We start from the raw sequence: 22,552 nt of genomic DNA, 5'->3' as shown, positions 1-22,552 counted from the left end.
AGAGGCTCGTGCCTCTGTCAAGGAGCTTTCTTAAATACTCACCCTTCTGTCTCCTGCTCCTGTTCCTGCTCAGAGCTCAGCTGGGTCTTTTACCCCTTTTACATTGTTAATGTATGTTATGGTTTATATATTTATAGTTGAGAGTATTTTGATAATTGGCATATTTGATATATGAAAAATATATAAAGTTTTTGAATAATTAATTCATTACAGTTGATTTGAGTGTTACCTTGCTTGGTTTGTTGTTTTTCACTGTTGATTTTTTACAGTGCATCTCACTTGTTTTTGGTGCAATTTGGATAAAGCAGCAAACCTCTTACCGATACAGGATGCTTACAGGGTGAGGCCTTAAGATCATGGCCTGTGGCATCTCTCCCGACCACGCTGTGCTAGGTTATCTCATTTGGTGCCCTGACCTGGGTAGCCCAGGACAGCCCAATCTCATCAGATCTCAGAAACTACCACCAAGGAAGCCCAGGGTTGCTACGCAGAGGTAGGGTTGCTATGCAGAGGCAGGCTCTGGCAAACAACCTTTGAATGTCTCTTACCTTGGAAACCCTACGGGGGTCACCATAAGTTGGTTGTGACTTGATAGCAAAAAAAAATCTTGTTTGGTCTTGATAAAAGGTATCACGTTACTTTTGTGTTTGCATTGCGGTTTGCTAGGGATGGAAAAGCGATTTCCAGGAAGCAGGGAGGGAAAGAAAGTCATTTGCCATTGCACGTGAATGCAGGCCGAGAGCGGATCAAGATACATGATTTGAATGAAGGGTTGTGAACTTCATAGTGAAAGAAGTTGCTTCAGAGAATTGGGTCTAATGACTCTCTGCCGTTAAGTGAGGAGCCTTCTGGTACGAGAAGTCTTGCTCTGGCAGAGGGAAGGTGCTTCACTTAGTCGAAGGGAGCTGTTGGATCCAACCCCTTGTATTGTATTGTATTTAAACATGGATAATTTATTTTTGTTCTTTCAGTTTGCTTTTGCAAGATTTTGCTCTCAAGAAAACTGTTCTGCTGACTTGCGCGTTTCTGGAAATATTGGACTTCCAAAGTAAGTGTCATATGCCTGGTTTCTGATGAAAAGGGCAGATAATTTTTCCCCTTTATCAGAGTATGCATTAACACACATAGATTACCGGTAACCTTCAAAACAGATTGAATTGGATGCGTTTCTAGTGGAACAAAGGTTACCGAAGAAGATGTTGTTTAAAAAGTGTAATAAAGATATGCCACCAGAGCAATCCTAAGCAGTTGCATCAGGGCCCCCCAGGCCCATAGCCAGGATCTTGTGGCTTATGGGGCAACTTTTTTTTCCTGGTGGGGCTGCCATTAATTGCCATTATTTTTTGAATAAAAATAACAAGGAAGGAACAAGTTGCCGGGGTTGCTGAGCCAAGACGTGCTTGCTGGGTCTTTTAAAAAGGCTTCTAAAAGGAAGAGCCAGGGGACATGGGAAAAGGAAAAGCTGGGGTGGGTCTTGTCAGGGGAAGGTGATTCTCACCTCTTTAATTAAAAAAAAAACACCTTCTAAAACGGCAGAGAGAGCAGCAGTGCTGCAGTTTCTGCTTGTAGGGGAAGGTGATTCTCACTCACGTCTTTTAAAAAAGTGATTCTTGGGTCTGTTTGTCATGCGGCTGGCTGCAGTGTGGCCAGGGAGCGTGCACCTTTTAAAACAATTTTGACTTAAAAAGCATTTTTGGAAGGAAATCTTGTGGAGCTGTCCCTTTAAGGGGGGGCGGAGCCCCGAATAGCACCACCATAGCTATGGCCCAGGGGACTCCGAACTTTGTTGATCCTGTGGGCGTGCTTGGAGCTTTGGGAACAGGTAGTGAGCATCATGACAAAATGGCTTCCATTATGGTTGAGATACACGAATCACAAAATGTTTGGAGCAGAATTTCGTGGTCATCTGCAGTGGGAGGAGGGAGGCTATCGTACCAATGAAAAATCTAGTCTGGATCCAGCCCTACATTTTTGATGATCAGCATACGTGTTTCAGAATCCCTCCGTTTTTCTAAGATTCAGTGACTCTAATTTAACACCATTAAATTTAATACCATTAATACCATAGAACATGGAGTTGTATGTGGGGTTTTTTAAAATATAGTTCAGTTCAGTTTTATTGCATAGGGCCAATGGCCATTACAAGAGGCTAACACATTGCTTGCAATAAAATACATACCGTGAGACTGAGTTAAAATACTATAAAATCACATTTTAAAACTCGTTTCGTAAGAGAAAAGAACGACTCCCGTAAGCAACCGACCTATGCTGGCGCTAGTAATACTGTCTTGGGTCCACTGGTCATTTCCACATACAGAATGGATCTCTTCTGGTGCGGAGGAATGTAGGGGACAGCAGGAGAACGGAATGAAAGTCTGCGGTGGGTGTAGTAAATCCGCAGAAATCACTCCTTTCTTTTCCTGTGGAATTTTATGTTCGGTCTGAAGCAGGAAAGGGTCATGAAACACAATAAAATATGTTTGTCTGTCAGAGCTGAGGATCTTCTCTGACTTTCCCGTGTTCTTAGGGTTAGGGTGAAGTTTCTGGGTTGGAGGGCGTGGTCAGATATTACAGGCATCACATCTACGGTCGTTGATTGGCTTGCTTGGGTCTGTGCCGGATATCAGGGCTGTGCTCCCGTCCGCTTAAATCTCAGCCTGTCTGAGTCGGACATAAAGTGAAACGTGTGAGGAGGTTTTCAGAGTGAAAATGGTCAGTACGTGAGGGGAGCAATGTTCCCTCTAAGCGGTGGAGTCTTGTGAGCAAAAATTCTACTTTGTGAGCTACTGGCATTTAAGTTGTGAGCGAGCAATTTGGCTACTGAATAAATTAGTTTGCTCTGGAGCCATCCTTCCTGAGGGAATACAAAAATGTGTGAGCCGGAGGCTAAAAAACTGTGAGCTAGCTAGCTCACACAAACTCAGCTTAGAGGGAACACTGGAGGGGAGCAGAATATTTCCCAAACCATGCTGCTTCCACCCATTTCCCTCCTTTCCCCAAACACTTTTCCTTCCGTTCTTCTGGGCCAAGAGAGGGTCACTGAATGCCACACACCTCTTCAGCCTGCTCCTTTCAATGGGAGCTGTGTGCAGGGACAAGCCTGCAGCCCATAGGTCTGTGTGCTCCATCCATTCCAAGATGGGCCAAGGTCATCTAGTCCAACCCCCTGCACAATGCAGGAAATCCACAAATACCTCCCCCACCACCACACATCCAGTGGATCTGTGTTCCACACCCAGAAGATTGCAAAAAACCTCCAGGATCCCTGGCCAAACTGGCCTGGAGAAAAATTGCTTCCTGACCCCAAAGTGGCAATTGGCATGTCTCTGGGCATGTAAGAAAGGGCCACAAGAACTAAGCACAGATGCAACCCTTCCTGCCCCTCGTGATCTGCCTAAGTTCACAGAATCAGCATGGCTGTCAGATGGCCATCTAACCTCTGTTGGAAAACCTCCAAAGGAGGAGAGCCCACCACCTCCTGAGGAAGCCTGTTCCACTGAGGAACCACTCTAACTATCAGGAAGTTCTCCCTAATGTTTAGCCGAAAACTCTTCCGTTTTAATTTCAACCCGTTGGTTCTGGTCCAGCCTTCTGGGGCAACAGAAAACAACTCCGTACCATCCTCTATATGACAGCCCTTCACTGCTCACTTGTTCAGATACCTGGTATCTGAAGAAGTGAGCAATCACTCACTTCTAGCTCATCCCCTGCCACAAATTTTGTTGGCCTTTCAGGTGCTACTGGACTCTTGCTCTTTTCTGTTGCTACAGACAGACTCACATGGCTACCCATCCAGAATTCTCCTTGTGCTGGTGGAAACTGCCACCATTCGCAAAACAGAAGCATAGGATCCATTTAAAAAAAAGCAAAAGCAAAGTAGGCCTACATGTTTGTAATAAATTAATAAAATTAGGTGGTGGCTGTTACGACTTTGCAGTTGTATACCCACCTATTCATTTGCCTTAGCATATTCTAATCCAATAGTTTAGGTTGTTACCGGCTGTATATATTTCAGATGGATATTCTGTATTTGATTAGTGAATAACAATGAGCCATAAATTACCGGTTCTCACACTTGGTTCTCACACTCTCAAATATGTACCTTGTGATTTTATGATATGCATATGCACACGTCACTTTGAGGCCACCTTTTTTTGTTTTATGTGAACAAAGCAAAATATACAACCGGAAAGAGAACACCAATTATATTTATATGTGAAAAAAGAACTTCAAGACGTTTGGCATAAATTTGAGATCCAGCTACTGAAATGTTAACGCTTGTGTTTCTCTCTTTAATTTGGGACTGAGCTGCTTATGCGGTGCTTTTTACCTTCTGTTGCCTGTCTAAGTGCCAACTTTTCTCCCCAAGGTGTTCAGTGACTAATGTGTTGGTCTCAAGCCAGAATATTTGATAAATGTCTATTTCCAGGCAGCTCTTCTGCAAGTCTTAATTAAACTTTAATGTCAAACTGAAGTTTACTTTTGAATCCTCTTAGGTACCTTTGCTTGTTAACTTGATTAGAGAACACTGGGTGGAACATAAGATAGACATGCTCATTCATGTGCACGGGTCCTGTTGTATATTAACCTTGGCTGTAAATGAAATGCAAGAGTTAGCTTGTGCAAGGTGACATGAAAGCCATCATTAAACAGTGGTATGCTTTAGTAGCATTTTAAAATGACAGGGATAGACAAAGGAAACAATTTTTACCCAGGTTTCCCAGCCAAACATAGATACTGCAGTGGAAATGCTCGAAGAGCGGGATGAAGATCAGGAGACTGAAAATTTGGGCAGAGAGAGGATGGTTACAGAGATTGCTTACAAAATTGCAATTTACTGTGCTGTGTACGTAACCAAATGGTACTCTGGTTACCCAAGGAGTCCTGCTAAGTGATGAGGGGAGTGTTACCACACTAAAGGCAAATTCATACATTACAGATTACAAAGGTTGGGCCTGGGGTCACAATCACATGTGAGTTTCAGGTTCTCCCCAATCCCCCTGTGCAGGTTTCCTAATTCAAGGGAAGCCACATGTATGTAGAGAAGAAGAAGAAGAGATTGGATTTATACCCCACCCTTCATTCGAAGTCTCAGTGGCTTACAAACTCTTTTCCCTTCCCCTCCCCACAGCAGACACCATGTGAGGTAGGTGGGGCTGAGAGACCTCTGAGAGAAACTGCCCTTTCAAGGACACCTCTGACAGAACTATGGCTTGCCCAAGGTCATCCAAGCAATCAAACCCAGTTCTCCCAGATTAGAGTTCACGCAATTAACCACTACACCAAACTGGCTCCCTGTACACTAGTGACTTGCCCCAACAGGTCAAATAATGCCCCATAGGACCATTTTGAGTCAGGAAAAGGGTGTATGTGAGTGTGTGGGGGGGAGGCCAAAGACCCTTCTCCATATGTGCCACAGTCATTATCCAAATTGGGCACTGTGTGCAACAGGAACTGAGGAAAATCTGAAACTCATATTTGACTGTTAACGTAGTAAGTAGCATGGGTACCTTGGACCCAACTTGTGTACTCCACAGTGTGCGAATTACATTCCTGAAGGGGAGTGGTAAAATCTATTTATTCTTTGGCAGGACAATAGCTCACACAGATGACAATATTTCCACACATGTGCACTGGATGCATGGCAAAATCCAACATGACTCTTTGTGGGATGTTATAGATGACCAAGCCATATTGGAGATGAGAGCGTTTATCCCAAAATTTTGTAGTTCTTTGCTTGGTCTAAGGGAATAGATATAGACAACCATTCTACTACTACTATATGGCCCCTTTCAACTCTGTGATTCTATGATTCTGTGTTTGCATCTGATGTGTCGTGATGGCCTCCTTACCACTTGGTAAGATACAGAGACAACTGAGAGGGCCCACCTGGGGTAGTCTGATCATTCATATGAGCTTGGGTGGTGACCACTTTACCAAGTGCTTGCATGCACACCATCATAAAGTCAAGAAATGTTGAAGACTGCAAAAAAGAAAAAGTAATTTTATTTTCTCCTCCTGAAAAACAGAGGAGATGGTTTCTTAACTCCCAAAGGAGAGCAGACCAAGGATCATTTTATGCTGCCGAATTGTTTCATGAGGGGTTGTTTTTTCTTATATTCAGCCTGGGAGCAAATTGTAGCTCTCCCAGGGTATTTACTGCCCTGAGATTAGAGAGAAACTGAGCTGTCTATTACTGGACACTTGCATTTTTACAAATACCACAATTAAATTAACATATGTTCATTTTACACAGGACACATGAAAAGAAATCCTATCTTGCAGTTGGAAGTATGAAAACATTGATGTTAAACGTCACCTTGTACAATGCTGGTGATGATGCCTATCAAACTGCCCTCCACATCCAGCTCCCTAAAGGTCTTTATTTCATCAAAATTCTAGAGCTGGTAAGAATCTGAGTGTATATTTTTTTTCTCCCCTCCACAAACTTAATCTAGATTTTTTTTTAATTGAAGGGTGACAGTATTCAACTTCCAGGGAAAAAGTGGTGCGTCATCGGCAACTTAATGCAATTGGTTTAAACCAGTGGTCTTCAGCTTGTTACAGGACTCGCCTTTAACCTCCCAATGGCAGCATGATACACATGCCGTTGCAAGCACATGACAGGAAGTAACATCACATACTTATATGACAGGAGGTAGAGGAGCCCTCCCTGTGCTTAAAAAAGACCATGTCCTCTGCTCACTGACCTCACTCTGCTATTCCACTGCTCCTTTTATTGTGCATAGAGAGAAGATGGTGATGCTTTTGCTCTATATATGAGGAGCAAGTCTTTCCAAAATAAAATGATGGCTCTACAAGATCTCACACAACCCACCAAGTGGGGTTCTGTGGCCCACCTCAGTGTCCTCACCCATGGCATAATTTGCAAAAGATGGACACAATCCATGAACTTTAAACAATATATTCATTTTCAAAGGTATCCTAACACAGAACTTCTGTCTGAAATACCGAAGTCTACTATTAGAGTTACACATAGCCTCACTTTCTGACATTTTATGGTTGGTTTTGCCTACTGCGGCTGCCATTTTGTGGCTGCACCCACCATCCTGTGTCAGAATTCCAAAGGTGCCCACAGGCTCAGAAAGGCTGGGGAAGTACAGAGGTCATACTTCATAATGTAAATAAGTACCAACTCATAAAGGTACTTTATAAAGGACTCATAACATAAAGGACTCATAACAGCGTTCCGTGCGCCTTGGTGTTTAGTCATGCCGACCACAAGACCACGGAAACGTCTTTGGTCAGCACTGGCTCTTCGGCTTTGAAACGGAGATGAGCACCGCAACCCCAGTGTCGGATTCGACTGGCTTTCGAGCAAGGGAACCTTTACATAAAGGAGAACAGGTGGAAGGAAGCAGGGATCACGCGAAGAAAGCCTAAAGAACACTGCATCCAGAGTCAACTAGAAGTGGCAAATTTTCTCATTCACATATATAAATATGGTTTAAAAAATAAGTTTACAGTTGCTAAATGTCCCCTTTTTTCCTTCTGTCAGTTACTTCAGATAATTGTTCCTTTATTGCCCTAGGAAGAAAAACAGATACTTTGTGAAGTCTCAGAAAAGGAAACGCATGCCGTGAGACTTGACTGCAGTGTCGGGTATTTATATGTAGATCACCTGTCAAAGGTAAAATGAAGAGCTCTTTCCTTTTAAAAATAAATTTCTTCGCTTGTCATTCTAAGCTTCGCTCATGTCCAGGAGTGCACCTGTAGTCTAATGTGATGAGTAGCTTCATGTGTGTTCTTTTAGCATAAAAGTTTTTTTCTCCTCTTTCTTCTTTTGCATGATTAACAAGTAGCCGTACAACTAAGATCTGTGATATTACTTCTCTCTGGCTCAGCACATTCTTTGTAATGCTCCCCTCATTCTAGCAACAACAGTTTTAGGAGGAATTAAAAACTGAGGCTGAAATTGATAGTGGCAAAATAATGTGCTCTTCAGTGACAAGGATGCCAGCATGTATAGGATTTTCTGGGATTGTTTTCCATATTTGTTTACATTATTAAGAAGTCACTCAAAAGTAAATCCCATTAGGCTCAATAGTACTTCCTTCAACAGATTAAACTGATAACTAAATGGGTTAGAAAAGCGGTATATAGTACAAACTTCCAAAGGTGCCACCCTCCAAATGAGTAATATCGGCAACTTGCCTACTCAGATGCGTTCTCTGTGGGGGCTCTTACCTTGTGGAACAGCCTACTTGAGCAGGCCAAGAGGGCCCCCATAGTTTATCATTCCACAGAATATGCAAAACAGAGAAATGTTTATAACTCTGTTTTTCATTATGGTATGTCATAACTTTGAACAGGGTTCTTTTTGTAGAAAAAGCCCAGCAGGAACTCATTAGCATAATAGGCCACACCCACTGAAATTGATAGTGGCAAAATGATGTGTTCTTTAGTGACAAGGATGCCAGCATGTATAGGATTTGCTGGGATTGTTTTCCATATTTGTTTACATTATTAAGAAGTCACTCAAAAGTAAATCCCATTAGGCTCAATAGTACTTCCTTCAACAGATTAGACTGATAACTAAATGGGTTAGAAAAGCGGTATATAGTGCAAACTTCTGAAGGTGCCACCCTCCAAATGAGTAATATTGGCAACTTGCCTACTCAAATACTTGAGCAGGCCAAGAGGGTCCCCATAGTTTCTCATTCCACAGAATATGCAAAACAGAGAAATGTTTATAACCTTGTTTTTCATTATTGTATGTCATAACTTTGACCATTTTTAGTTATTGTTGAATGTGCGTTTCTGCCCAAAAATAGCCCTGACTTTGACCATTTTTTGGTCATTGTTGAACTGTCCCTGCAGTGATGTAATCCTAGTCCTATTGCATTGCTTGTTGGACATTTTATAGATACAGAATTGTTTTCCATATTTTGTAATCTGCCTGTGAATCCCAGTGAGAAAAAAGAGCTGTAAATAAAGTTAATTAATTGTTGTGTTCATTCCACAGCTGGATTTTAGTTTTCTGCTGGATGCAAGCTCGCTTACGAGGGCAGGAGATGACCTCATCATCAGCATTAATGCAACCTGGTAAATGTTGTTTGATGCAGATTGCCGTCGTAGACAGTGCTCCCTCTAAGCTGCGGAGTCTTGTGAGCAAAAATTCTACTTTGTGAGCTACCAGCATTAAAGTTGTGAGTGGGCAATTTGGCTCCTGCATGAATTAGTTTGCTCTGGAGCCATCCTTCCTGAGCCAAGACAAAAATGTGTGAGCCGGAGGCTAAAAAACGGTGAGCTAGCTCACACTAACTCAGCTTAGAGGGAACACTGACTAATATTGTCCCTACCTTTAAAATCAAGAGTGGGGAGTTGGAAAAAGAACTGATGATGCATGAAACTAAACGAAAACATGGGTATGACCATAATAGGGTTTTTTCCCCTATATCAGAGGGAACTGAAGGTGCTTTGGCTGGAACATACCAGATGTTAATACCAAACGTACAGTTCAGGAATGATTGACTAACAAAAAAACCCTATCTGTATTGAATACAGGAGTAAATTTGTAATGTTTCCTTCCTTCCTTAGTGAAAACGAAGAAGACGAGGACATACTGTTGGATAACAGGCTAACTTTAACTTTGCCTCAGAAGTATGAGGTGGAGCTGAATGCTCATGGGTGAGCGGATGCCGAATTTTCAAATGAATGTAAACTGTTACATGGACTGAAAAAAAGCAACAGCAACAATGTATGGATCTCTGTTACGGAGGTACCCCTGGCTCCAACCGGCTCACCTAAAACATGGGATTGGGGCTTGATTCAGACTGGACTCAAATTAGCCTTATGTTCAATTTAGCCTCCAGCTTTCCTTGTGGTCGTGGTGATGTAATCAGTGGCATGACAAAGCCTGACGCCTCCAGCTCCTCCCCCCGCACTGCCCGGTCCTCAGAAGGGCTGGTAATTCTGCATCCTTGATGAGGTGTCAGAATCCCTGGGAAACGTGATTATGGAGGGCTTCTGGATACTTATTATGGACTCCATATTTCCGGGAATTGCAGTTTCCCAGGGCTTCCAAAACCTTATTACGAGTAGCTACATTTGCCTGGGGCTTTGCTCACAATGCAGCTCCCCTCTCCTGATGAGCTGAGCAGCAGTTCTTCTAAATTGCTGCTGCTGCAAGTTACATTTTCTACCAGGAAGGAGAGGGAGATGCTCCGGTGGCGAAGTGGCCTGATGCAAAGCTAACTCCGAGCTTGAGCCTGAATTCCAGAGAAGTTTGGAGCCAGGAGTGTCAGCAGGGGCCGTTTGGGAGACTGGGATAATGGTATTTGTCAGAAAGGTATGGGGAATAGTGCACAGTTGAACCTACAAATAAGCAGGGGTCATTTAGTAGAAAAAGAGGTACAGGAGCTCATTAGCATAACTCATTAGCATAACTTATTTGCATAAGCCACACCCCCTGACATCACCAGAAGTGTGTCAGAAGGCAACACCCACCACTCAGGCTGCACTGGACTGTTTTGGATTGCTAGCTATTGGGGTGGGGGGAGAGAAAATGCAGATCTCTCCTTGCAGAGGAGGGAGAGCTTGTACCTGAATAAAATTTGGTCTTAAAGGTGCCACTGGACTGTTTTGGACCGAGGGGAGCTCTACAACTTACCTGGCTGCTTCTTGCTCTGACTGAGGGCTGCTGGGAGCAGGGGGTGGGGCTTGTTGCATGTGCCCGCCCCCTGGGCTCTTTAGTGCCGGAGCTCCGCTCCTGTGCGCTCCTGTGCGCTCCTGCAGGAAATGACCCCTGCAAATAAGTATAAGGAAGGAGGGTTCAGAGGGTTTTTTTAAAAGACAGGAGAGGCAAATTGTGTTAATTGTGCCTCACATGGGCTTCTGTTGTAAGACCAGGCTGTTGTAGGGTCACCTTTATTTCTATTGAAATGTAACATCAAATATTCAGATTTTAGAATGGCATAGGAAAGGCTACCACTTGAAGCTAAAAAAGCTAAATGTGCGTGTATTGTCGTACAAGGAGTATAAAGCTGTATTTTCTGTCCTTTTGGAACACTCCATTTTTAGGCTTGTATCACCAATGTCGTTTGTTTATGGACCTAGTGAAGAGAATGTAGCCATTACTTGCATGAAGGAAACAATCAACTTTACTTTCCATGTAAGTGTGGTTTGCCAGAGAAACCATTTTCGGTGTCCACTGACTTTGAGAAGTGAATTATAAACCAAAATTGAACTTGGCATGGGGGAAATCGTTGCTCCTCACTTTGATACTTCATATGGAAATGCATTTCTTTATCGGGAAGCTAATCCAATGGCCGTCAGTATTGATACACATTCTGGCCAGTGAAACTCTCTGTCGTTATCTCCTTCAAAAAGTCTTGGAACATAATTTCCACAGTATTTTCCTAGATGAAAAGTTACCTGCTCACACAAGTTGTTTTCGGTCGTTCAGTGAAGACAGTGTAGTTTTTTTAAGTCTTAAAAACACCATGTAGTTGTGTTGTCAACGAGTACAAGAGGGTGATCAAAATGAAGGAACAAAAATGTTTCCAAGTCTTTCTGAGCTGTGAATTTGTGTAACGGGGGGGAAAAGAACAGTCAAGAATGGATGGCAACTGAGAATCCAACCACTGACTGCAAGCTATTTATGTTTTATATATTTTCGCATATTCCTGATGGGCTTGTGCCCAGTGCTCCCTCTAAGCTGTGGAGTCTTGTGAGCAAAAATTCTACTTTGTGAGCTCTTGGCATTAAAGTTGTGAGCGAGCGATTTGGCTGCTGCATAAATCAGTTTGCTCTGGAGCCCCATCCTTCCTGAGCTAAGACAAAGATGTGTGAGCCGGAGGCTAAAAAACTGTGAGCTAGCTCACACTAACCCAGCTTAGAGGGAACGCTGCTTGTGACCCTTCACAATATCGATTTACTTATTTGAATTTTCCTATTCTGTTTCTCCTTACTGTGGCCTGTTTTACTTCTAAGGTCAGCAATCCTGGCCTAAGTCTAGCTCCCGATGTGGACCTGAAGATACAGATACCCAATTCTATTGCACCAAAAGACAACCGGCTCTTCAACATTTTAGGCGCTCAGGTATGACCAGTTTGTCTGTGTTTCATATAGAGATGCAAGAGGGATATCACTGTCGTAGAGCTACAGTCTAATCAGCTGGAGGGTCCTTTAAATCTTGCAGCCGCCCCTCTCCCTCCCCTCCTCCAAGATTTAAAGCCCCCCCCAGCTGATCAGCGGGCCCTTTAAATCTTGCAGGAGGAGAGGGAGGGGGGCGGCTGCTGTTTTTCTAGCGGGGGGGCTGCCCACGCCTGATCTCCAAGTGGCAAAATCACCACCTGGAGTTCAGGGAAGGCGTCTGGCTGCCCCGCTCCCTCCCTCCCCTCCCCCGCTGCTCCACAAAATTTCCCCCATGCCCCACCAACCCAAAATTTCTGGCTACAAGGCTTTTTCTTCTCTTTTAAATTTTGGCCAGCCTTTGGGAATTTAATAGCCTAGCCCAATTATTATTATTATTATTTATTTGACTTATACTCTGCCCTCCCTGCAAAGCAGTTTCAGGGCGGCTTACAAACTGTATAAAAGGAAGATTGATAAAATTGCAATGCAATCCCAAATATAGTAAATTATAAAGTGCTAATACAACTAACATAACGATGGCCGATGTTTGCAGCCATCACAATATGCCGACAGCTGGTCTGGGTTGCGTCAGGCTGTTGATGGGTTGATGTTGATGTTAGTGTTGGGGGCCAGGGCCTCGCTCTAGGTGGTGCGGCTCCCTAATCGAAAGCCTGGTGGAAGAGCTCCGTCTTGCAGGCCCTGCGGAACTGTAAAAGGTCCCTTAGGGCCCTGACGTCCTCCGGGAGCTCATTCTACCAGTATGGAGCCACCACAGAGAAGGCCCTGGCCCTCGTCACAGCCAGCCTGGCTTCCTTGAGGCCTGGAAGGGCCAAACAGTTTTGGGACCCCTATCGTAGTGCTGTCTGGGGAACATGTGGGGAAAGGCGGTCCCTCAGGTATGTAGGCCCCTGACCATATAGGGCTTTATAGGTAAGAACCAGCACCTTGAACCGAATTCAGTATGCTGTGTATGAAATGAAATGCTTCCGTTAGTTGCTGCTGTGGGTGGCATATTTCTAAGTAAAAGGCTGCTCACAAAGGTAGAGCTCGCCATTTTATTGCCTTTGGATTTAGAATACTAATTGTGCTCTTGCTCATTTTTAGACTACAGCTGGAAAATGTATCTACAGAAATGTCAGAGTATGCATCTTGCCAGAGACAAATGAGAACATCCTGCAGGATATGATCACCTTCCTTACAAAGCCCGACAAGAGGCTATTGGTAATTCCTCTGATGTATTTGATCATTTGTTTTGGGAACTGCTAAAAATACCCAGTTTTATATGTAGGCTTGGGTCCAGAGAACCATGAATTCAGCTCTGCATGTGGAATAGATTTCTGCTGTCCCCGCTTTTCGGCAGCTTGCTGTGCTTTCTCAAAAGCGTCCCTTATGAATCAGAGAAGCCTTGGGAAAGGCACAGGATGGGACAGGAGATGGGTGGCGTGGGAAGGAAGAGTTAACCACACAGGGCAGGTTGGGTGGGGTACTACTGGGGAGCTTTTGCAAGGAACTTGGCTGAAACTAGGCTTGTCTTTGGTGAGGTTGGAGCATGGAATTTCCACAGATGTGTGAATTAAATTCAAGAATCCAGTGCAGATTCAAATGTACTGAGTGCACTGATAGAGGGTAGCAGCACAACAATGTATGTGAGATTTAGTTTATTGTTTTCCCTGAATAAATGTTAGTAGAAAACGAACATGCGACTAAACCAGACTATGTCTTGGAATTTAATCCATTTGGTCTTGGAAACATGGTGGTTTTTCCATGACCAACCATAATAATAATAATAAGAGATTGGGTTTATACCCTTCACTTGGAGTCTCAGAGTGGTTTACAATCTCCTTCCTTTCCTCTTCCCTCAACAGACACCCTGTGAGGTAGGTGGGGCTGAGAGAGCTCTGAGAGAAACAGCTCTGAGAGAGCTGTGGCTTGCCCAAGGTCACCCAGCAGCTGCATGTGGAGGAGTGGGGAATCAAACCCTTAAGCAGACTCCACAGAAGAAGCCTCACCTGTTCACCTGTTGGGAAAGAACCTAAGGGACTAGTGGTCTGGGTTCTAGCTTTAAGAAAGTGTTAGGTATTGGGATTCAATCATTCCTGATTGAATCACCCCAGAGACTGGCTGAGCTTGAAGCACAAGAACAATAGCCTGCCAGGATTCTGAAAGTAACCAGTTTAGTAGTAATGTTATATAAATAGCCCATCACTGGGAGTGGGGTGTGTTTGGGTGTGGCAATTGCATGCTGTTTAACAGAGCTGAGGCTCTGGAGTCTTATCTTGCTGTTGCTGAAATCACAAATAAAGTTGAGCTGATTACTAGACATGGAACCCACTATTTAACATGAATATTCTAAGTAAATAAACAAACAAATAGGAATAATTCTATTATAATAATAGCTCCAGATGAGAGTCTACCGCTCTTAACCACTACACCAAACTGGCTGTCAGGACTCCTGCATGAGAACAGTAAAAAAGTTAATGAATATTCATAGCAGTATCTGATACTTTCTCTCTTCAGTACTGTATGAAAGATGACCCGTTGTGTTTGCAAATACATTGCAACTTTGGAGACCTGGAAAGTGGGAAAGAAGCTACTGTGCAGATCTATCTGGAAGCCACCCCATCACTGTTACGAGAGGTAAGGGACACTTTGATCATACTGAGGTTTATAAGTGCACATATCTGAGAATCAGGATCCTTGCCCAGATCCTATCCATTTTTTTTCAAGTTTCACTGATCTCATCTGCAGAGATTGGAGTGCATGTTTAACTAGCAGAAATCATTGGGTCCCAAAGTGCTTAAAAGTGGTTGGCTTGTGCCCTGTGAGATCCCCAACTTTCGCTTGCATGAACTTATAACTTCCATTTTACTTTCCAAGGTATCTTTCTTCTGATCTGTCTTGCAGCATTTGTTTTTAAGTATTGTGACATATCTTTCAAAAACAGGATGCCGCTTCAGTGCTTAAATTTGAGGTGAGAGGGAAAGTTTCATCAGATCACAGTCCTAAAGTTATTGAACTACACAAGGACAAACAAACTGCATATGTAAGTATTCTTAAACTATGATTAAATAGAAAATGATAGCGCTGAGAAGTAGTCCTTTAACCTGTCAGGCAGTTCTGCATCAGATGGCCACAGCTAGTCAATAGCAGGTTTTGGTAATCTGTTGTAACAGAACAGTTTAGGGCTCCTTTTTGTAGCAGGAACTCCTTTGCATATTAGCCGACACACCCCTGTAGTAACATGAAGACGTGTTTGCTGGTCATTTTGGGAGGAAAAAAAGACCTTAGAGAAAAACTCTAGGAATTTTTACTGGCCTGAGGTACATGATGCTGTAAAAAGGTTCGCGCAATCCTGTGCCATATGTCAATATGAGGGGTATGAAAGGGATAACCCAAGGGCTCCTCTACAAACCCCAGCCCTTCCAGAGGAAGTTTTTGCTAAGTGGGGTGTGAATGTCATAGGCCCTCTACCTTATCCAGGGAAAATTGGAAAGAAGTATCTGCTAACGATCATAGATAAGTCAGGCTTGTCACGAGCAGCTCTACGCTGGTCGGCCGACCAAGGTCCTGAGGCCCTTGACCCGCCTTCCCTAACAGCGTCATCGGCAGAGAGGGAGAGAGGGCAATGATTTTTCTGAGGTTGTCTCCGAGTGCAAGGGAGATGAGCAGTTTTTAGAAGCCAAAGAGCTGATCTAACTCTTGAGAATTGCTGGCTAAAGTTGATGTGTGTTGTGGAGGCTTTGTGTGATGCCAAAGTCCTAATAGGGACAAATTGGCATATAAGTCTCTTACTGTTAGTGTGCAAGCTTCGCCTTGCTTGACTGTACCAGGAGTGGATCTCATGACGGTACCATCTGTTGATTTATGTGGGGGTGTATGGGATGACATACCTGAGATTGACCAGCCCTGCCACGGTAGCTGGTCGGGGTGCTGAATCCCTCAATACACTCCAGACCCTTTTCAGTTGTCTCTGCGACAGCTGCTGTGACCTCTTGTGAGGCCTGGAGAAAGCCAAAATGTTTCTCATAGTAAAGGATTTGATTGCAGATGCATTGTCTAGAATTTACTGTGATGTAGACCAAACATACACTGTTACTTGAATAGTCTAACCTGATTGCTTGTTTTCTGTAACCTGAACTGTGCCTTGAAATGTCTTTGTAAGTTGTGCCTGAAGCGAAAATGGAAGCTTCATGAAGAGAAATTGTGGGGTTTTTTGCTGTGCATTATTCGCTGTATTCCTTATGTAATGATGTATTCTGTAAGTGTATACTGACTCTGTTTGTTTTACTTAGTTGTACCCTCACATGTATGCATGTCCCTGAGGAGTAGGTTAGATGAAAATTGAGGTATCTACACCGAATTTCCATCTTTAGGGGGAGAGTGTATAGAAGCATTGCTTTCTAAATTCACATGCCTTCTTCTGTGATGACATTCTGAAGACATGCTGTGTCTTTATTTCCTGTTACAAGCCAAATGGTGAGACCAAATGGCCGAGCTTTAATAGCCATGCCATATAACCACACATTCCTTAACACCTCTAAGCTATGAACCAGACTTGAAGGCTCCTAGCTTACATGGAACATGTTACGTACACCATGAAGAAAGCTGGAGCTTGGGTCACCTGACTGCAGGCGGGGCCCCAAACTCTTAGCCAATACCCACACACAGCTATGGCAACCATCAATTGGGCACACACCCTGTCCGCTCGTTATTGGCTGATGGCCACAGCTAATTATGACTGGAATTGGGGTATAATTCCTTGATCTCTATGGGAGAAAGTTCTCTCTTCGCTCCTCCTGCCATTGCTGCTGTATTGCACCTGGAATGCTGTCTTTTGGGAAACAAAGAGCTGCTTTGTGAACTGGACCACATGCTTGTGCAAGATGGGATTTCTCTTCAAAATCCCTTTGTATCTACTTGTGCTGTTATGTCATGGACTATCTTGGACTATGGACAATTCAATTGGTAACTATATTTCTGCTTAATGTGTAGTTAGGGCAAATAGCCATAGAATTTGTTATTTCGTAACCTCTAGTCGTCTGTTTGCTATGCTTTGTACTGAATAAAGATTCTTCTTATTTCTAATTGTTTCTGATGTGTAACTGAACTCGAAGGCTAAATCTTGTGTCTAACGCTGACCACATAGAGCTACCACTCTGACTGTAATGTGTCATGTCCCAGATGCCAACTAAGGGGTTGGATCTCTTCCCTTAGGAAAGGCGGGAACTCTTGGAAAGAGATTCTGGTGGCAAATTGTTATGAAGACCAGAGAGAGTATAGACTATCTCGTGGTTTATTGTTTAATGTGCTGAAAGTGCAGGATTCCCTCGCATTCCTGGACTGAGTGGGTTAATCCTGTACAACCCCTAATGTAGCCAATCCTCCAAGAGCTTACAGAGCTCTTCTTACAGGGGCTACTGTAAGCTCTTGGAGGATTGGCTACATTAGGGGTGTGTCGCCTAATATGCAAAGGAGTTCCTGCTACAAAAAGAGCCCTAGCTGTATTTGTCTGTAAGCAGCAGTAGAAAAGAGGAAGAGTCCAGTAGCACCTTAAAGACTAACAAAATTTGTGGCAGGGTATGAGCTTCAGTGAATCACTGCTCACTTCTTCACGTTGTTGGTCTTCAAGGTGCTACTGGACTCTTGCTCTTTTCTACAGCGACAGACTAACACAGCTACCCATCTTGAGTAAATTTCTACTGTTTGCAGGGAAGAGGGAATAGACTGGAAATCAGGGTTCACACAGAGGGAAAGCATGGTCAGTGATGAGTACCAGATCCACTTTGATCTTTATCAGTGATTGTCACACATCCAGTCTGGGGAAAACAGATTGTTGGAACATACAATATCAATCATTGATTGGGTGGTGGAAGAAGCTTCATTTCAGCATCAGATACAGAGTCCGCAGCTGGATCCATACATCTCTGGTTCTAAGGCCCCTATGAGAAAATAACTTCTAATTACAAATGTACAGGAATCGAATGGATATCCTGGGTACCTTGCTGAAAGCTAAATTGTGCCATGGAGTTTGCCAAGTTTGATAGGATTTTTACCTTATAATTCTTGTTATACATAGATTAATTTCTAGATAGGAAAGAATGGACTCGGTGAGCAATTGTAAACACAATTACTTGAAAGAGCATTGTACTCAAGTCAGATATACCCACCTTCCAATCCAACTGATGCATGCATTATGTGGCTTACTGCGGCAAAAATTCTCATAGCCAGATCTTGGAAGGAAAAAGCAATTCCTATGGTAGCGCAATGGGTGCATAAAATCTGGGATTTGTTTATGTTAGACGTTTTTTCTGTGTATAAGGATTCTAACCATAATGAACAACTTTTTCGCAATCCGTTAAGTATTCGGTTTCCTTAAGTAGAAAAGATAGATTTTGAATGTTTTGAATGGGAGGCTATTAAAGCTGCTAAATATAAGCTCCTCCTGTTTTGTTGAGGCTACAAAAGGATTTTGCTTAATAGACTGTATTTTCACAGAAGTTAATGGTTGTCAGTTTATCAAAACTGTTTATATATTTAAATAGTTTTGTAAATGATATGTTGTTGCGCCCCTTTTTTCTGTTGTCATATACATTATGTCATCGCTGCTGCTATTTTAAAGTGTAACATTATATAATTAATTTTTTAAAAATGTATGAAAAAAAATGTGGCATTGTTGCCTCCAAGAATGGTTGAAGAATGTATGTACTCCATTGCTGAAGAATGTATGTGCCACCCAGAACTATGTTTTGATTTCTGCTTGTTTACAACATGTCTATTGTGCTTCATTTTGTGCAGGTCATTCTGGAAGGGCTGCACAACCAAAAAGCAAAATGGAGCGTTCAAATGCTGTTTGTTGGATTTGGTTCAATAATTGGAGTTCTTTTGCTTTTGTTCCTTTCGTATGTTTTATGGAAGGTAAGTTCTGTGTTTGTGCTTTTTGCTTATATTAGACCTTTAACAGTAGAAAAGTTGTTGTTTGACATTTCCAAAGGCAACCAAGCCATGACCATTTTTTATACATTACATGATTTTATCCTTTCATTTGGGAGTAGGGTGGACATGAAAAGGGACCGACATTTTTAAAAGGATGCTTGTAGGTTGTGTGACATTTTTCACTAAAAATCTCTCTCTCTCTCTCTGCTGCTTCGTAATCTTGAGTAACACTAAAAAGGACTGTTTTGCCATATTTTGAGATCATCAGGGATAACAAAACCCCCAAAAGGATTTTTACCCCAGAAAAAACTAGTTTATCTCCCCAAACCAGCAGCTCACAGATGAATTACCACGTGGCAGAGTAATTTTGTGGGTGTCTTGATATGCATCATGGGCCCTCTTCTGCCTATCCTGCTAAATCAGTTAGCTTTTCTGTGATACAGGCATTCTACATTTTATAATACTGTTTATATAAATGTTAAGAATGTTCCTTGGAAACAGTTGAGACAATCACCTCTGCAATAAATAGCCAGTTGTACTGCTTTGGGCAGCAGCTCTTAACATTCCAAAGAACCTTCAGAAGAGGATGACACTGATTCCATCCCTTTTCCCTGAGATGGAGAGTCTCTGCCTTTATTCCAAGAAAACAGAGGACTTGCCCTGACCTGGATACCCCAGGCAAGCCCGATCTCGTCAGATCTCGGAAGCTAAACAGGGATGACTCTGGCAAGTTGGGAGGCAGGGGCAGGCTTTATTCAGCCACCTCTCTGAATATCCTCCAGGCCCCCAGTAGGGGTCCGTCACCAGAGGTCAGCGTGACTTCCAGGTGCAGACACACACACACACAAATACTAAAAGAAAAAAGAAAACAGAGCGAGTTTGGTGTAGTGGTTAAGTGCGCGGACTCTAATCTGGGAGAACCAGGTTTGATTCCCCACTCCTCCACTTGCAGCTGCTGGATGACCTTGGGTAAGCCATAGTTCTGACAAGAGCTGTCCTTGAAAGGGCAGTTCTTGAAAGAGCTCTCTCAGCCCCACCTACCTCACAGGGTAGGGGTATGAAACTCATTTGTTATGAGGGCAGGGTCTGACATAAATGAGACCTTGTTGGGCCAGGCCATGTGTGTCATAAAATGTAATGCCAGGTAGCAGAGATATAAACTTTATAAAGGACATAAAAACAAAGGGTGGGGTGTTTTTTTACTTAAAATAAAAACATGCTTAAAACATTAGCACTCTTGCAATATTTTGTGTATTTAACAGTGTCTGATAACTGACACCTCTTGCTCTGAATTATTGCATCAAAATGTCTGTGCTGTTGCAGTCTTGAGTATGTTGTTCAGGTGTGTATCTGTAAGCTGCAAACCTATGATGATGCAGCAGCAGCAGAACTGGAAGAAGAAGCAGAAGAAAGCCAGTTCCACTGCGGACCTGATAGAAATCCTCCAGGGGCCTAATCCAGCCCCCGGGCCGCAAGTTTGACACCCCTGCCACAGGGTGTCTGTTGTGGGGAGGGGAAGGGAAAGGAGTTTGTAAGCCACTCCGAGACTCCGAGTGAAGGGCGGGGTATAAATCTCTTCTTCTCTCTTTCTTCTTAATGTTCACATTAGCTAGATGGAAGTGAGGAGGGGTCGCCCTCTATCCTTGTGAAGGGTTTGTGGACCCCTGGAGTCTCCTGAAATACTGTATGAACCAGTTATGAAACACTGGTATCATTTACAACGAGGTAAAATGAACCTGCCAACATTTAAAACGTGTTCTGCACTTGTGTATTTCAGGTTGGCTTCTTTAAAAGAAAATATAAACTTATTCCTCAAGAAGAGAACGGAAGGCAAAGTTGGAGCTTTATGAACAGCAACCAAATTTCCAGTGACAATTAAATTTTTCAGACAATGATCAGTTTTATCAAAGACATTTGGTACAAGACTGAACAGATCCAAGTCCTGGAAGAAAAGAGACAGTGCTGCGCTTACCTGTAACTGTTGTTCATCAAGTTGTCACTGCGCAGGCATACATGGGACTGTGCAGGTGTGCAGGCCAGCCACCGGAAGATTTTCTAGCCAGCCTAGTAACAGAGCAGGAGGAGCCCCTCCCAGCTGGAGAGATTGGAGCCGTTTCCCCACCTAATGGTCATGTGCTCCAGAGAGGAACTCTGGAGTCTCCCTGGGTTCTTCTGAGCCGCCACTATGAGCCAGAGATTTAAAAATTTATAACAGAGGAATAGCTCGGAGTGGGGTAGGAGGGAGGGATGTGTGCCTGCACAGTAACAGCTCGATGAACAACAGTGACAGGGAAGTGCAATACCGTTTTCGTCGTCATTGTCCTGTGTAGTTCCACGTGGGAGACTAACCAGCTGACTTATCCAGGTGGTGGAGTGAGCAATTCACTGGAAAATGGACCGCCAAACTGCTGTCCCCGCTGATGTCTCCCTTCTTGTATTAACGTCTATCGAGTGGTGCTTGATGAAGGTGTCTGCAGACGGCTTAGGTGGCTGCCTTGCACACCTCTGCCAATGGGATGCCTTGTCGGAAAGTGGCATATGCTGGTCGATATTTTGTGCTCGTGTGATGGACACTAGACTGATGCCTGTTCCTGCCAGTAGAGACAATCAGCTGGATATCTGGGCTGACACAGCCTTTCCTTTAGAAGGTCCGGCGAAACAGACGAATAATTGTGGCGGCTTCCCGAACTCACTTGTTCTCTTTCAATAAAACAGTAAGACATATTTTACATCTCATGTGTGTAGTCTCTTTTCTGCCTCAGACGATGGGTGGAAGGAAAAGGTAAGAAGTGAGATACCCTGACTAAGGTGAAAACTGGAAACAACCTTAGGTAAAAAACAAATGCTGGGTCTTAGCGCTACCATATTGTCGTGAAATTTTATGAGTAATCAGCTCTAAGAGCTGGAATTTCTCCTACTCTCCTTGGAGATGTAATGGCTGCTAGGAAGGAAACCTTGAAAGAGAGATGCTCCAGAAAGCAAGTGGCTAATGGTTCGAAAGGAAGTTGCATCAGGTGTATCAAAACTAATGACAGAGACCACTGTGGCACAGTGGGAGCCCTGGGTGGGTACAAACTGTTGAGGCCCTTGAGGAATCTCTTCAAAACCTCGTGTGAAAAGAAGGGATTTTCCCTCTGCAGGGGCATGGAACGCAGACATTGCTGCCAAATGGACCTTAATAGATGAATTTGATAGTCCAGAGTGTTTAAGTGACAATACGTATTCCAATACTAGAGGCAACGGACAGGTGCCAAGTAACACTTATGTATTTCCCAACCAGCATAGGAAATATTTCCATTTAAAGGTACAAGAACTCCTAGTCAAGGGTTTTCGAGCAGTAACAAGAAATTAATTGCAGGGTTGGAAAAAGATTGATCACTCGTTTCAGCAATGAAGCAGTTAAGTGTAGGTTCTCTACCCCTGGATAGGGGGTGTCTTTTACATTCAGGAGATCCGGGACTCAAAGGAGAAGAAGAAGAGTTTGGATTTATACCCCGCCCTTCACTACTCGAAGCAGTCT

At 43.3% G+C, this 22,552-nt stretch overlaps 1 protein-coding gene across 1 annotated transcript in view; it reads left to right on the top strand.

Annotated features, from left to right (window-relative positions):
- The window catches only part of ITGA4 (integrin subunit alpha 4), a 75,217-nt gene extending 53,504 nt beyond the window's left edge, over positions 1 to 21,713 (top strand). Inside the window, exons 17-28 of the mRNA XM_015406080.1 lie at positions 972 to 1,048; positions 6,257 to 6,407; positions 7,553 to 7,651; positions 8,987 to 9,066; positions 9,562 to 9,651; positions 11,044 to 11,134; positions 11,956 to 12,063; positions 13,204 to 13,320; positions 14,617 to 14,736; positions 15,044 to 15,142; positions 18,895 to 19,014; positions 20,810 to 21,713. Of these exons, the coding sequence (XP_015261566.1) occupies positions 972 to 1,048; positions 6,257 to 6,407; positions 7,553 to 7,651; positions 8,987 to 9,066; positions 9,562 to 9,651; positions 11,044 to 11,134; positions 11,956 to 12,063; positions 13,204 to 13,320; positions 14,617 to 14,736; positions 15,044 to 15,142; positions 18,895 to 19,014; positions 20,810 to 20,911 (1,254 nt within the window). The 3' untranslated portion in view covers positions 20,912 to 21,713. The remainder of the gene's footprint in view (positions 1 to 971; positions 1,049 to 6,256; positions 6,408 to 7,552; positions 7,652 to 8,986; positions 9,067 to 9,561; positions 9,652 to 11,043; positions 11,135 to 11,955; positions 12,064 to 13,203; positions 13,321 to 14,616; positions 14,737 to 15,043; positions 15,143 to 18,894; positions 19,015 to 20,809) is intronic.
- The last annotated feature ends 839 nt before the right edge of the window (positions 21,714 to 22,552 follow it).

Source organism: Gekko japonicus, unplaced genomic scaffold (genome assembly GCF_001447785.1).
Source record: "Gekko japonicus isolate JY-2015 unplaced genomic scaffold, Gekko_japonicus_V1.1 scaffold630, whole genome shotgun sequence".
NCBI lineage: Eukaryota > Metazoa > Chordata > Lepidosauria > Squamata > Gekkonidae > Gekko > Gekko japonicus.
This window is presented reverse-complemented; position numbering and strand designations above follow the sequence as displayed.